Source organism: Podarcis filfolensis (genome assembly GCF_964270895.1).
Source record: "Podarcis filfolensis genome assembly, chromosome: 13".
Classification (NCBI taxonomy): domain Eukaryota; kingdom Metazoa; phylum Chordata; class Lepidosauria; order Squamata; family Lacertidae; genus Podarcis; species Podarcis filfolensis.
The window spans coordinates 29,455,551-29,469,849 of record NC_139615.1 but is presented as its reverse complement, the minus strand read 5'-3'; the positions used below and the strand labels follow the sequence as shown (position 1 = coordinate 29,469,849).

At 45.8% G+C, this 14,299-nt stretch overlaps 1 protein-coding gene across 3 annotated transcripts in view; it reads right to left on the bottom strand.

The window, feature by feature from the left end:
* Positions 1–6,439: 6,439 nt before the first annotated feature.
* The window catches only part of JUP (junction plakoglobin), a 59,036-nt gene continuing 51,176 nt past the window's right edge, over positions 6,440–14,299 (bottom strand). For all 3 annotated transcript variants that reach the window (XM_083581942.1, XM_083581943.1, XM_083581944.1), the window contains exons 9-15: positions 14,069–14,224; positions 13,746–13,865; positions 12,346–12,496; positions 11,083–11,204; positions 9,121–9,160; positions 8,763–8,932; positions 6,440–7,467 (exon numbers count right to left, since the gene is read on the bottom strand). In XM_083581942.1, the coding sequence (XP_083438068.1) occupies positions 8,787–8,932; positions 9,121–9,160; positions 11,083–11,204; positions 12,346–12,496; positions 13,746–13,865; positions 14,069–14,224 (735 nt within the window). In that variant the 3' untranslated portion in view covers positions 6,440–7,467; positions 8,763–8,786. The remainder of the gene's footprint in view (positions 7,468–8,762; positions 8,933–9,120; positions 9,161–11,082; positions 11,205–12,345; positions 12,497–13,745; positions 13,866–14,068; positions 14,225–14,299) is intronic.

Here is a 14,299-nt window from a genome sequence, read left to right as displayed (position 1 = left end):
CCAAAGTGGGTAAATCTTGTGTCTTCCAATACTTTGCAATAAGTGACTAGTATTATTATCACCATTATAACACAGAGGGGTGAAGCTGAGCGTTTGGAGGCGGTAGGAGGATGGATGGAGGCTAACGGATTGAGGTTGAATCCTGACAAGACAGAAGTAGTGTTTGGGGGTGGGGACAGAGGGAGGACAGGTGTGGGGGACTCCTGGGCATGAATGGGGTAACTGTGCCCCTAAAGGACCAGGTGCACAGCCTGGGAGTCATTTTGGACTCACAGCTGTCCATGGAGGCGCAGGTCAATTCTGTATCCAGGGCAGCTGTCTACCAGCTCAATCTGGTACGCAGGCTGAGACCCTACCTACCCACGGAGTGCCTCACCAGAGTGGTGCATGCTCTGGTTATCTCCTGCTTGGACTATTGCAATGCGCTCTACATGGGGCTACCTTTGAAGGAAACTACAACTAATCCAGAATGCGGCAGCTAGATTGGTGACTGGGAGCAGCTGCCGAGACCATATAACACTGTTCCTGAAAGACCTACATTGGCTCCCAGTATGTTTCCGAGCACAATTCAAAGTGTTGGTGTTGACCTTTAAAGCCCTAAAAGGCCTTGGCCCAGTATACCTGAAGGAGCGTCTCCACCCCCATCACTCAGCCCGGACACTGCGGTCTACCTCTGAGGGTCTTCTGGTGGTTCCCTCACTGCGAGAAGTGAAGTTACAAGGAACCAGGCAGAGGTCCTTCTCGGCATTGGCGCCCTCCCTGTGGAACACCCTCCCATCAGATGTAAAGGAGATAAAGAACTACACAACTTTTAGAAGGCATCTGAAGGCAGCTCTGTATCAGTAAGTTTTTAATATTTGATGTTTTATTATTATTTTATATGTTCTGGAAGCCACCCAGAGTGCCTGGGGAAACCCAGCCAGATGGGCAGGGTATAAATAATAAAATTATTATTAAAAATTATTCTTAGCTGGGAAGAATACCAGTTTGCCTGAGGTCGCTCAGGAGGAAGCCTGCTCACTTTCAACTGGGCTTATGTGAGAGTGATAGCTGTGCAGTGAGATTGATTTTAATTCACATTGCTCAACCGTACTGATTTAAGCAGGACATCCTGGAACCAGCCTTCTCAGTAGTGATGCCCTCCCTGTGGAATGCTCTCCCATCAGATGTCAAGGAGATAAACAACTATCTGACTTTTAGAAGACATCTGAAGGCAGCCCTGTTTAGGGAAGTTGTTAATGTTTGATGTTTTATCGAGTTTTTAATAATCTGTTGGGAGCCGCCCAGAGTGGCTGGGGAGGCACAGTCAGATGGGCAAGGTATAAGTAATAAATTATTAGTATTATTAGTATTACAGACATTCCGGGTTCTGATTGGATCCTGGAATGTCCCATTTTTTGGTCCAGCATGCGTCAGCTGGCTCCCGCAAGATATCAGGACCAAAAAAGCAAGCATTCCAATTTGGATCCCCCAGATGCTGGAAGGTATGTAATTTACTGGGCTGAGGCCCAGTTGTAATCTTTCAAGCCTAGGACACTGCTTTAACCCAAACATGCTTTTGGAGAGCCACTCTCTTTCCATCACTAGAAGGATAAAACTCTAGGCTATTGCCCTATCTTCTCTTCCTGCCCCCCTCTTCTCCGGACATTCTCAATTCTTATTCATCATCCTGGGCATAGATGACCTAACAGGATGTCCTGGGTGTGCCCACATACACCTCGATGTCCCCAAAAAACCAGGGATTCTGGTGAGGATGAATAAAAATATTGTCATTTATGACAGAGTATGAGTTTGCCTTCAGTAAATGTTCACCTTAGAATCCCTAGGTGCACGTGAAATGTGCTATGCACACCTACGGTCCTGGGCGTTGCTTCTGCCTGCTCCTGAGCACCCTACAGAGGGTCTCTGTTCCAGGGAGGGGAAAAAAATATTCTGGAGATAAACTTCTCAGGGTGCCAAGTGCTGCATGAAAGCACCAAAACTCTGCTTTTTAAAATTCTGCTTTAACTAGGCCTGCCAGAGTTGACTGTGGGCAGGAAGGCATACAAGAGGTTTGTACTATTCACAATGTTTTGGCAGGCAGAATGGAAACTGCTTCGTTTCACCTAGGGAAAGAGAACAAGGTGATGTGAACGCATACACTTATGCTCGCTTCAGGTGGGTGGCAGCGCCTGCAGCCACCCAGAGAACAAGCACATGCCCAAATTGGGGAGCGAAAGCTCATTTCCCCAGGAGATCTCCCTGCAAGTTTAATTTCCAGCTTTCTTATCGGCTGCATAACACAAGCAGCCGGGGAGTTTTATCTGGGTCCATGAATTCCAGCATCGCACTCATGTACCATTTTAATGTTTCTCATCCAGAGGCCGCACACAGCACCTTATTTCTGCCAGGACGACATGTTGCTCCTCCTGCCAGGAATAGTTCTCCTTCTCTGCCTTGCTGTAGCCTGATTAACAGGAACTGACAGGTCTTGTCTCCCAGGTGAGGAGAAGAATGTATTAACTGACAGGCCAGTGCAGAACAGAACAGCCAAGGCAATGAGCTGCAGTCCTGCGCAAGGCTAGAGGATGCTATTGCAGATTCGGGTTAGCAAGGTAGTCTAGGTACATCCCCGCTAATTCAAAACCCGCTTACCAGAACACTGTGCAAATAAATTTATTACCAGCACTTTCACATTCTGCCTTTCTTCACCCAAACGCAAGGCAGTGGATGTAGGGCTCTCAGGCAGCGGGACCAGCTCAGGATGGAGTTGAATGTTGCTTTGACATTAGGAATGGGGTATCTCCTCTCACCAGTTGGTTCATGAGGTCAACTTCAAGCCAGAACCTCATGCACAGCTGGAACGAGGCATCTGTGGCTCTCCAGATGTTTGCCAGAATGCCAATTCCCATCAGCTCCAGTTTGCAAAGGCAATGGTGAGGGATAATGGAAAATAGTCTAGTAACATCTGGAGGATAAGCCAGTCTTGATTTACAGTGCACATTGATATGTTCACATGTCACCCTTACTTTTCCTTTCAAGGTGAAGCTATCATCCACTGGCTTGGGATACAAGGTGGAAGAAAAAGCCATTCCTTGTTTATTTTTTACAAAAGAATCAAATGTAAAACACTGGAGAGCTGGGACTTTCGCCCAGTCCCAGTTTTTACTTGTTGGCTAGCCCACCAATTAATCAAGGACAGGAAGATTATTTAAGTGTGGAATTTAAACCCAGCTTGGCAAGTTAACCCACCTTCAACTGGGTTGCAGCATTAACAACGTACCCACTTTTAAGAAGTGGGTAACTTCTTTAAAATGTCACCTAATTGATTCTGCAATTTATTCTGCATCCACACTAATTTGCTGGTTCTGCTACTGCTGGAAAGGAATCAAGAAAGAATGTGGGGCACTCCTCCCTCCTCAACCCTTTGAAATCTCATTGAACCACCTGTCTGGCTCCTGACATTTCATTTCACACACATCTCTGCAGTCGTAAGAGTTGGCAGCTTGCTGTTATGTCAAAGCAGAGATTGGTATTAAGCCGAATTCTGCACTCCTGTATGACACTGATTTTTCTGGGTGCCAACAAAATTGTGGGATACTTTTGTCACTTTCATCTGACCTTGAAATCTTACTTTTTTTTAAGGTGTTTACTTGTCTGGTTCATAAGGGATGGAAGAAATAAAACTTTGTTTAGCATCATAATTATAGCCTCATCTGGCATTTTTTCATAGCTGAAGAAGGAACCCCGGCTAGTTTCCTTCTCGTTTTGGTTACTCGTCTTGCTCGTCTCCTCCTGTTCCGTTACACCCATATCCAATCTCTGCAAAATCAAATCCCATTCATGCTAGAAAGCCGGCAGGACAGAGGGAGAGCCGTTTGATGCTGGAAAACAAGGCATGCAGGGAGACAGCTTTTACTCTCCAGCTCCCTTTGATCCTAACTCCATCCTTCTGCCATGCTGCAGGGATTAAGGAGTTCACAGGATATGGAGGGGGGGGGGCTTACTCCAGCAGGCTTGAGGAATAAGGTGCACTTGGGGAGGGGGAGATAAGAAGCTGAGGAGCTGGGGGGGGGGGAGAGACTCTGCACCAGCACCCTCACGCTTAATCCCAAGAACCAGGTCACTGAATTAAGTGCAGGTAAATACCCAACCACAAAAAAGTCTGCACACACTAACTTTGTTGTATTTGCCTCTCTTGCTCTTCTTTGTGAGCTTCTCAGCAGACAGAATGCTAGACGGCCTTGATCCCTGGGTTAATGCAGCAGAGGCACTTCAGCCCGGACACTGAGGTCCAGCTCTGAGGGCCTTCTGGCAGTTCCCTCACTGCAAGAAGTGAGGTTACAGGGAACCAGGCAGAGGGCCTTCTCAGTAGTGGCGCCCGCCCTATGGAACGCCCTCCCATCAGATGTCAAGGCAATAAGCAACCACCTGACTTTTAGAAGACATCTGAAGGCAGTCCTGTTTAGGGATGTTTTTAATGTTTGATACTTTATTGTATTTTTTTGTTGAGAGCCGCCCAGAGTGGCTGGGGAAACCCAGTCAGATGCGTGGGGTATAAATAATAAATTTTAATTATTAGCGGATGTTACCTTGTGAAACGTGGACACAGTTGCCACTCGAGAGTGGTGGTTTCTCACAGGGGTAACGGCAGCTCCACGCTTCACACAATCGTTTGCCACAAATAGCTGTTTCCGGCAGCAAAAACCACAAAAGCACAAGCAATAGCACCCTGAAACACCTATGGTCCCCCCCTGCATTTACCTGGGTGTTTGTAAAGCATGAGGAAAAGATGTATATCCTTAGTGTCTGCCAGATGTACGTGTGTCTCCTCCCACCCACCCCAAAAAATGCAGTTGCTGGCGAAAGCACGGCGCCACTCGCACTCGCTGCTTGGAGACAGGTGTAGAGACAGAGATTTATGCAAGGAATGTCTGGTGAAGTTTCAGAAGTTGCTGCTATACGGACAGACCCAGATTTCAGGGATACGGAGGTGGGACCTTCCGTGGGCGAGTAAGTTATGGGACAAAGAGCTCTGCATAATAAACTATTTTATTTTTATTTAATAGATTCATATACCACCCTTCACCAAAAGATCTCAGGGCATAAAACTATGCAAAGCAAGCCTACCCATCTGTTCATTTGCATCCTTTGTACTGGTTTGTAGAATTCTTTCTGTGACATAGGATTTGGACAACTTTAGTGGGCAATTACGGTGCGTGGTTTAAGTGTAGCATCTAGTCCACCCATACCTGCACTGGGTGGGAGATCCAGTTTCAACATGGATGAGTGGATAAAAGTGGGGGAAAAAATAACCATGGCTTTTAAGGCCAGGAACAGTAAAGGGAGATGACCTTCAGCCAGCATCGCTCTGGAAATGGTGTGCAGAGACCAGAACTACAATCAAACAGATGACTTCACAGGTTGGCAGGGCATCAGGAGACTGGTTAACGTTCAACCATACTACTGCAAGGTGCAGACTGATGTAGCAACTTTTGTTCTGTATACGTGACACAATTCTTATGGGAAGCCTAAACACACAGTTTCTTCAACAGTATCTCAAGGACATCAGCAGAGCCAAGGTCTTGAACCCCATTTTCAGCATCGAGAGCTGAATCCTAAAATGTATAGTGAACGGCATGCATTTCTCTCACTGCTGCAGTCACCAAATCCTGCTTATTTTAAGGATTAAAAGGCAGACCTCCCTGATCCCTGCCCTTGTTAAACTCTTCCCCCTCCCTACCAACTTTACACATTTTTAATTGACAGCCTCTCCTTGGGAAGAACAGTTAACAAAGTTGGTTGGTGCAAAGGTTTATGGACAGCCGATGGAATTAAAAGTAATAAAAAAAAGTCCCAGTGTGGTTTGGGCTATATGGAACTCCACCTTCAGGTAGGTAATGTTACCGCTAAAGTCGATTACATGAAAAAAGAAAATTCACATATTTTAACAGCTGCTTCTGATTCTGAAAGTTCTACTCTTGCACACCTAATGAGTTAAGCCAATTCACCTAAAAAATAATTTAACCTGCATTTAAAACCAGTTAAAGTCAGAATGTGTAGCGTGCCCCAAACCTCAATACTGATTTATTTTTGAGAAACTCAAACTATTTACAAGCGCGCACCACTCAGAGAGGCCAATGCTTTTTTTTCATTCTCTCTCCAATAAATTTCCCCTGGCCTAATCAAGCAAGTCGATCAGCTTCCCAATATATATATCTATTACAATCCTAGTTAGTTCTCTCTCCTCAAAGTCGCCTCTTCCACTAGGCTGTTGGGCCAACCCTACATTTCCCCAATGAAACAGGGCCTGAGCACTTATAAACTGCATCCGGGCATATTCTTCCATTGTCCTTTCTCCCTTCCTTCCACTCAGCCGTCTTCCCCTCTTCAGAATTCCAGTCTGCCACTCAGAAGCTAATGTTAACACAAAGAAATCAAGCCCATTTGCATTGCAGGGTTGGGTTTAAGTTTTTATTTGTTTTTTAAGCTTTGGTCTATACAAAAAAATCCCTTAGAGAAATAATAATAAAATCTTCTGAAGTACATTTGCAGCTACATCGATCCCTTTTCCAGTGGAAGCCTTAAGCCATCACATTGAGAGAGCTGCTTTTAAAAATGCATTAGAAGGAGGAAGAGGGTTGGGGAGGGGGGAGGGGGGAGGAGGAAGAGAAACACGCCAATCACCAGGAAGGGTGGGGTGAGGGGAGGAGAGAGGAAAAGGAGGACGACTCGGGGTTAAAAATGTGCAAGAGATGGTCAGTAGAAGGACAGCTTTCTTAAAATGGTTAGTCGTTCCTCTTTGCAGGAGGGCTTAAGAGATTCTTCAGCTGGGGCGCCAAAGCCCACAGAGACATTTGTCAAGGGCTAAACAACAAATGAAGAAGCTGGGAAATGCAAAGCTGTTCATTTCTTGGCAAACTCTCACACCCATTGGCTGCTCTTTATTTAAAAATAAAACCCAGAAAGTTAAAAAAAAAAAAGTAGAAAGGGGCAATCATTTTCTTCACTTCCTAGATGACAACGCATTAGAAGTGCAAACAGGGGAGAATATATATATATATCTAAAATGGCAAAGAGTTAGTTTTGCACCACAAATGGCTGGGGTGAGGGGAGTTTGTTTGTGTGTGTGCTTGAAAAATACTCGTATAAGGACCCAATGGCAGTTTTGAGAATGCTTCCCAGATTTAGGGAAAGTTTGGTGAAGCGGCAGAGGGGATAAACGGGAGAGGTTGATTAAAGTCAGGGGGAAAGGAGCTGACTGCCGATAAAAAGTTATTACAAGATTGTTAGAAGCAGTCCTGGGTAGGGGGGTCTCGGGGGAAGGTCTTTCCCATAGGCCCACAGGAGGGGGAAATGGTTTCGTTTTAGAAAATAAAACCTCCTCGCAGGGAAAGGAAGAGTTTGTCATCTTTCTCAGGCACTTCTGTCTCCCAAGTGCCCCGGAGTTGAGCACTGAGGCTGCCCTCTTCTGTGTTAAGAAAACATCTGTGGAGCAAGAGAAGGGGGGGGGAAGGGCATGTCAGATTTGCAAGATACAAAGAACTCAGCAATGCTAGAGAGCACGTCTGTTTGTGATACAGGAAACTGCTTTATATATCAGGGTCAGACTGCTTGGTCCATCAAGCCCAGTAGCCTTGTCTGATGACCAAAAGGTCTCTTGCTTCCTTGTCAATTGAGTAGCAACCTCCATTTTTGCCAGGAAGACAGTTTGGCAGTCAGGTTATCAAGAACAACCCTTTTTGTTTTTAGGCACTGGCAAATTTCTAGATTTTAGGCGCAAAGATTTCTCTCTCTTTTGGAATAGCCGTTCCACCAGTAGGTGTTGAAAATAAGCAACTTTGGAGGCGACACAATGGGAGAACTTTTGGACAAATTTGCAGAGGACTTGTCTACTAATGGGCATTAGCCACAGCAGCCAAAAGTGAAACAGCAGTATTTATTTCTCTTCGTACTAGAAGCTAGGGACAAGCTGCAGGAGCCCTACCATGTCTTAGAGGGGCAACTGGATGGAGGCTGCTGGGAGATAAACAGTTGGAGCGGGCAGACATTTGGTCTAACCCAACAAAATATTCTGCTTGTAGCAAACCTGCAAAGCTTTGTTTTGTCTAGGAATTGGGGGTGGGGAGACACCACCACACAAAGGCCATGCTTGGATACCATGACAGGAAACAAGCCTGGGCTCCCCCTCCTTTCTTCTCCCCTCCAGCATAGCCAGCAGGATCTCGAGAGCTGTTCCTTCCAATTTCAGTTAACCACAGTTGAGTGTTACATCCGAATCCTAACAACTGCGGCTAATGTTTGACCAAGGTTTGCAGAGCAAGCCAAGTTTCATGTGCCACGTTTGGAAGCTGACTTGTTTCAAACATATGATAGTCAATGTCATTTAGTTTCTTGGTTCAGAAGGCACAACACGCTACGACTAAGCAAAAACTTCAAACTTCTTGCTGCGGTTGCACAAGAGAAAAATGATGTGTGTGAGTGAGTCTAGACGAATTCTCATTTACCATGCCATTTGAACTGGGCTTAAAAATTAATCCACGTGTCTCCCTTGATTTTAGCTCAGGATTTTCTCCAGGCCTCTCTAGAGAAATCACACCTGCAGGTTATCAATTTTCATTTGGAGCAGAGAAAACACAACAACAGAGAGATTTTTTTGCAGGCAAATAAAAGGGTGCAGAGAGTGTTTGTACTCCCAGGAACAAGCATACTGTCTCCGTTCTCTGTTGGATTTTGATTCAAGTAACTGTCCAGTTCCAAAATGCATCTGGAGATGCGCTTACCTTGAGCCCTGCCCAAAGAGCACCTTAGGAAAGAACGTGGTCCGGGTAAGCGCCCCGCACGCCATCGCTGTACGCATCCATGGGATAGTCCCCGTCCATGTCCATGTCCATATGCATAGGATCCATGGGGATGTCGGAGGGGTACATGCTGCGGTAACCTCCATCCAGCTCTATTGCAACGAAAAAGGAGAAGGTCCCATGTGCTTAAATGTTATAGGAGAGCAGGCAGTGAAGGCTGGTTTTTTGATGAAAGTTGGGCAGTGCCTCACCAAGCTCCATTTGCTCTGAGCCAGCTCCCACCTCCCCACCTCCTAGAAATTGGAACCTAGGGACAGGAAGGCTGGCAGCTCGTACTTACCATCTGCATATGGCTCATGAATGGGTATCATGCTCTGGGCCTGTGGAGAAGAGACAGATGTTCACACAACATGGTAGCAGAAGCCTTGCTGAGACCACAAGTTAACCCAAAGATGCTCTTGGGGTATTCTAAACTCAGGTTTCCCATGGCAACCTCAGGACAACCGCTTTGTGGGCCAATATCTTCTTTAGCTGAGTTTGTGCCGCTGAGAGAGCTGCGAACATCTGGATTGCCCATGCCCAGAAAGCAGGGTGGGAGTGGACCCCCAGGATCCACAAATGCTTGACAAGGGAAAACCCAGTCTGCTGAACTCCTAGCCCATGAGTAAGTGACCACCCCAAAACCAGAGTTGATGGGATACAGCAGAGGTGGGGAACTTGTGGCCCTCCAGATGGGATTCCAACTCCCATCAGCCCCAGATGGCTGGTCAATGATCAGGCATGATGGGTGTAACATAGAGAGACACAGGCTTTTCTGTCCCGGGGTAGAGGCTTGGAGACTATACTTGCTAAGCAAGTGGTCCACCATGAGCAGGCCTCTCTGACTGTTTTTAATGCACTGTTAGTCCCTTTGGCCACTTTGACCATTTTCAAATTCTTTGTGCAAGTGAAGCTCTCCCAAATTATTCCAACCACTGTCCTGAACTTGGCCAAACAGGTTTAGATTGTTCGCCGGGCAGAAAAAAACACACACATTAACTTGAGTGGGTAACAAAACACGGAAACAAGAACTTCAGGGAAAGGATGATGACAACAGGTCACTGGAGGCCACCAAACAATGGGTTGGGCAAACATCCAACTGGGTTACTTTAAGGAAGTTGAGTACATTCAAGGTCACATGGGATGCTGACCAGGGTATTTTATGTCTTGCCACTGGCCCATGTGAAGTGAGGGCCGATTCACATGTCATGCAGGCAACTATGGCTGCATGGCCTAGCATTTTAGTTTCTAATCAAGAGCAGGTGCCAAACTGATTGGAGCAGTGAAGCAGTTTGGTGGGGGGAAGGAGAGGAGGGCAAGCCTTTTACTCTCATGCTGTTTTCCTGATGGAAATTGCTCCCACAGCCACCATTTGTCCTGGAGGAGAGCACTCAACACCCCTCCCTCCCGAAACCACTGCTGGACTTCATTTAAAAATAAATAAATAAATCGCTAGATGAAAAGGTAGTTTCCTGGGAAATGTATTCTTTGGTCCCAAGCGTGTGATGCAGGAACAGATATAGGTTTTCCTAGAACACAGCTAGAACAACACTGCTATGGTGGGAGTCACCTCATGAGGCGATTGTCTTGGGCAAAATGCTGAAGTTAAATTTTGAACCCTTGTCCAAGGCTGTTAACACCACTGCACATGAAGAGGTGGGGCGTTTCTCTCTCTCTAATAACACTGCTTGAAGCAAGGTCCCTGCAATAGGCAAAGGGTTTGTCTTGATGACCCAGTAACCCCTTCTGGTTCTCTTACAACCAATTACCGTATTTTTCCATGTATAAGACTAGGTTTTTTCCCCTTAAAAAAAACTGTCTAAAATTTGGGGGCGTCTTATACACGGATAGTAAAATACACAATTTTTTCTTAAATTGGAGTCCCCCCAAATAGGGGGTGTCTTATATATGGGGGGCATCTTATAGACGGAAAAATACAGTAAGTTAGGACCAAATTGTGCAAGTATGAAGTGAGATTCAAGTGCCCGAGATTCCAAAATATCTTCAAGTTTTAAATGCTGCGGGGTAGTTTATTTATTCCCAAAGTCCCAATATTGTATGTTAGAACACTGCCATCAACTTTAAGTACTCTGCGCACCTTGATTTTCCAGAAGTCATTCATCAAACGTCCAAAATAAGAATATACATTTTGCAAGCAAAGTGAAGGTGAGTGAGAAGACTGGGGGAAGGTGGGGGGCAAGGTCTGCTCTGGCTACAAGTTGTCACACTAGCCCCTCCCTGCCAAAATATTATAGACACTCACTGCTTCCCAAGCGGCAGGATCGTGTTTGAAGAGCGAATTGGTAAGTTCTACAGAGACGCGTTTCCGATAGTCTGGGTTCTTGTCTTCCGAGATGCGGAACAGCACAGCTGCTGCGTATGTAGCTGGAGGGAGAGAGGGGGTGAAATCCAGAGGCCCTTTAGCAAATATCCCATTTTGTTTACACCTATGTTGGCAATGGCTGTGTTTTACCACTTTGATGGATTTTATTCCTTTTCTCGGCTTCCTTTTCCTTTGCCTCATCTATCCTTGCTAGAAAAGCCCAGTGAATCCGAGAACTGCCTTCAATGTCTGCTACATCACATCAGTAGCTCACAGGCATTTTGCAACCAATATCCTTTCTTCATCTGTCTTTTCAGCCAGCTGACTGTCATCAAATAAACACCCTCATAATCTGTACTATTCACTGTCAAATTTCTATTGCTCAGTTCATGAGGTCATCCAGCTAAATCCTTGCATAACTCCTGGATCCTTTATCGCATTAAAAAGATCACTGGTCACCAACAAGTCTCTTCCAATTTTTATCTCCAGCAAAAATCGTGAATAAAATAGGACACGACCAGACCATGGAACAACTTTCATCAGTTGTTTTTCTCCAAGTTGGACATGTTACCAGAGAAAAAACACTGGCTGCATCCAGGCTTCACACTAAGCCATAGTTTAGCGCAATGTGAGCATTAACTATAGCTTGTTTGTAATAAGCCAGCTTGAAATCATTGCTTCAGTTAATACTAACCACAATACCAAGTTTGGACAAAAGGAAGCAGTTACGCAAAAGCTGAAGTGAAAGTTTCCAAACCTTTTCCTCCCAGCAACTCAGAAGGAGGATGAGAGAAAGGGGAGCATGCAATCTAAGGCTTGCTGGAATTTTTTTGGCCCTGTCTGTGTCGTGCTAAACTACGGATGAGCTTGAGATCCAACACAGTCCTTGTTCATCTTCCTTTTAATCAATTCCATTTTACTGGAAAAGTCGAATGCTGCATTTTCCTCTCTCAGAGAAGAAACAGTTGCCTGCTTGGAATGACTTAAGTAAGCCCATGCTGCCTTTTATATACAAACCCCAAAACCATTTGCCACTCTCACACATTTAATCACTCTTGTAATGTTTGTTCTAACGCATTTTCAACACTAGGTAATTAAGCTAATTGAACTGTTGAATGGAGGAAGCTGGAGCATGCAACAGCAAAGGGAACCACACAGAGCTCTGTATCTTAGAGGGAGAAAGGCGCGCACACAGCCCATTACCTGTGCCTTCGTTCCGGGAGTGGAGGAGCTCCATCAGCGGTGCTGAGGCCCCCTCTGCGTCAATGGCGTCAGCTGCTTCCTTATCTTGCGCCAGTTCACACAGAACACCAGCTGCCACACGCTGGATGTTTTCCACTGGAGAGTACAGGAGCTGCGGTCAGGGGGGAAGCGAACAAAGGCAGGAAGTGTAAGCAAGAGAATGTTTTCTATTTCATTCCGTTTTGCTCCCTGCCCTTCCTCGACGTTCCTTGTGTATCGTGTCCCTGCTAGCAAAGGACTACAAAACCCTGCTTTACGTACAATGCCTAGGTGCGGTGGGTGCATGGCAAACATTCAATTGCTGTTGTTATTAAATGGCAAGAACACAAAAAACCCCCACTGATTCAAGCCAAACTACACAAGCAAGATAGGGAGATGAGCAAGGCCTTGAGAATACAGGTGATGCTAGGTACCAACAGTACCTAACTCCTACTAAATTAACAAAAATATATAGAACAGCTACAAATATCGGCTGGAAATGCAGAGAAAGAAGGCGCATCCTACCATATGTGGTGGACGTGCAAGATAACGAAAGCATATTGGGAAATGATTTATAATGAGTTGGGGGGAAAAAAGGTTAAAATAATTTTTGTGGAAAAACCAGAAGCATTTTTGTTCGAATGTTAGGTCCAGAAATACCAAAGGAGTAGAAAAGACTGTTTATGTATGCAACGACAGCTGCGAGGATACTTCTGGCCCAGAGATGGAAGGAAGACAAAGTCCCTACCAGAGAAGAATAGTTAACAAAGATGACGGGCTATGCCAAAATGGCAAAAATGACTGGGAAGATCAGAAACCTAGAAGACAACAAATTCAATAAAGAATGGGGGAAATTTATAAGCTATTTAGAAGAACACTATAAATGATTAAAAACATTGGCAGGATTTCAACAACACTTGCAATGTAACAAGAACTATGGTAACAATTGAGTTTTAAGGAAATATAGAGAACATTATACGATGCAGTTGAAAAAAGAATCCCTCCATGGGTTTCATGGAGGGAACTCTAGGGATTCAGAGAATCCTATTTGTATATGATCATGATTTATATATGAATGCAAATGTTAAAAGTGAAACCGAATAAAAAATATTTTTAAAAAAGAGAAAAAAGGTGGTGCTTTCAAAGGACCTTATGATTTCATCACCCAAGTATCCTGCCTTTCTTTTGAGGAAGTTAGAATGGTGTGTGCAGGAAGCACTAGGCTAAGATGGGGGGGGGGCGCAATTTGGACAAGAGCCACCAAGAAAGCTTAATGGGGATTTGCTTCTCTCTGCTCCAAGTCTAGTTTACCCAACTCAAGGGTGCCAAGTCCCACCCACACATCCCTATGGCGTTCCTCCCCTCCTCTTGGATGCGCCCACCTGCACAAAGAGCGGGATGGTGTTCAGGCGGAAGATCTCCATTCGGTTCATGGGGTCGCGAGCCAAGATGTGCAATGCCCCCGTACAGCCTTCCACGATCTCCTCCATCTTTACTCCATCCTGAACGAGAAAGAAATCTGTTAGGGGCTGGATATGCAGAGCTGCCTGCTCCTTGGCTTGCACCCCACATGTTAGTGCTACACCGAAGGCAACTATTGCTCCAGAGGTGCAAAACGAAACGAGAACAGGGGCTGGCTGTATTAAGGGGGCTTTCAGCCGGCTAGGATCCCATGCCCAAGCCAGCACCCTCCCTGGCCTCTCACCGTGTAGGGCTGCTGTGTGCCGGCGGCTGCGTGGCGCTGGGCGTCTTGGTGAGCCTTCACCAGCAGCTGAACCAGGCGCGGGATGACGGCGGCTTCCTGCAAGGGGGCGTGGTTGGCTGGGCACAAAGCCAGGTTGCGGATGAGGCCGATGGTAGCCTATGAGCATGGAGAAGAAGGAAAGAGGCACACCTTGAGGACGCTGGCCAAGGGCAAAACCAGGAAGCTCTGCAA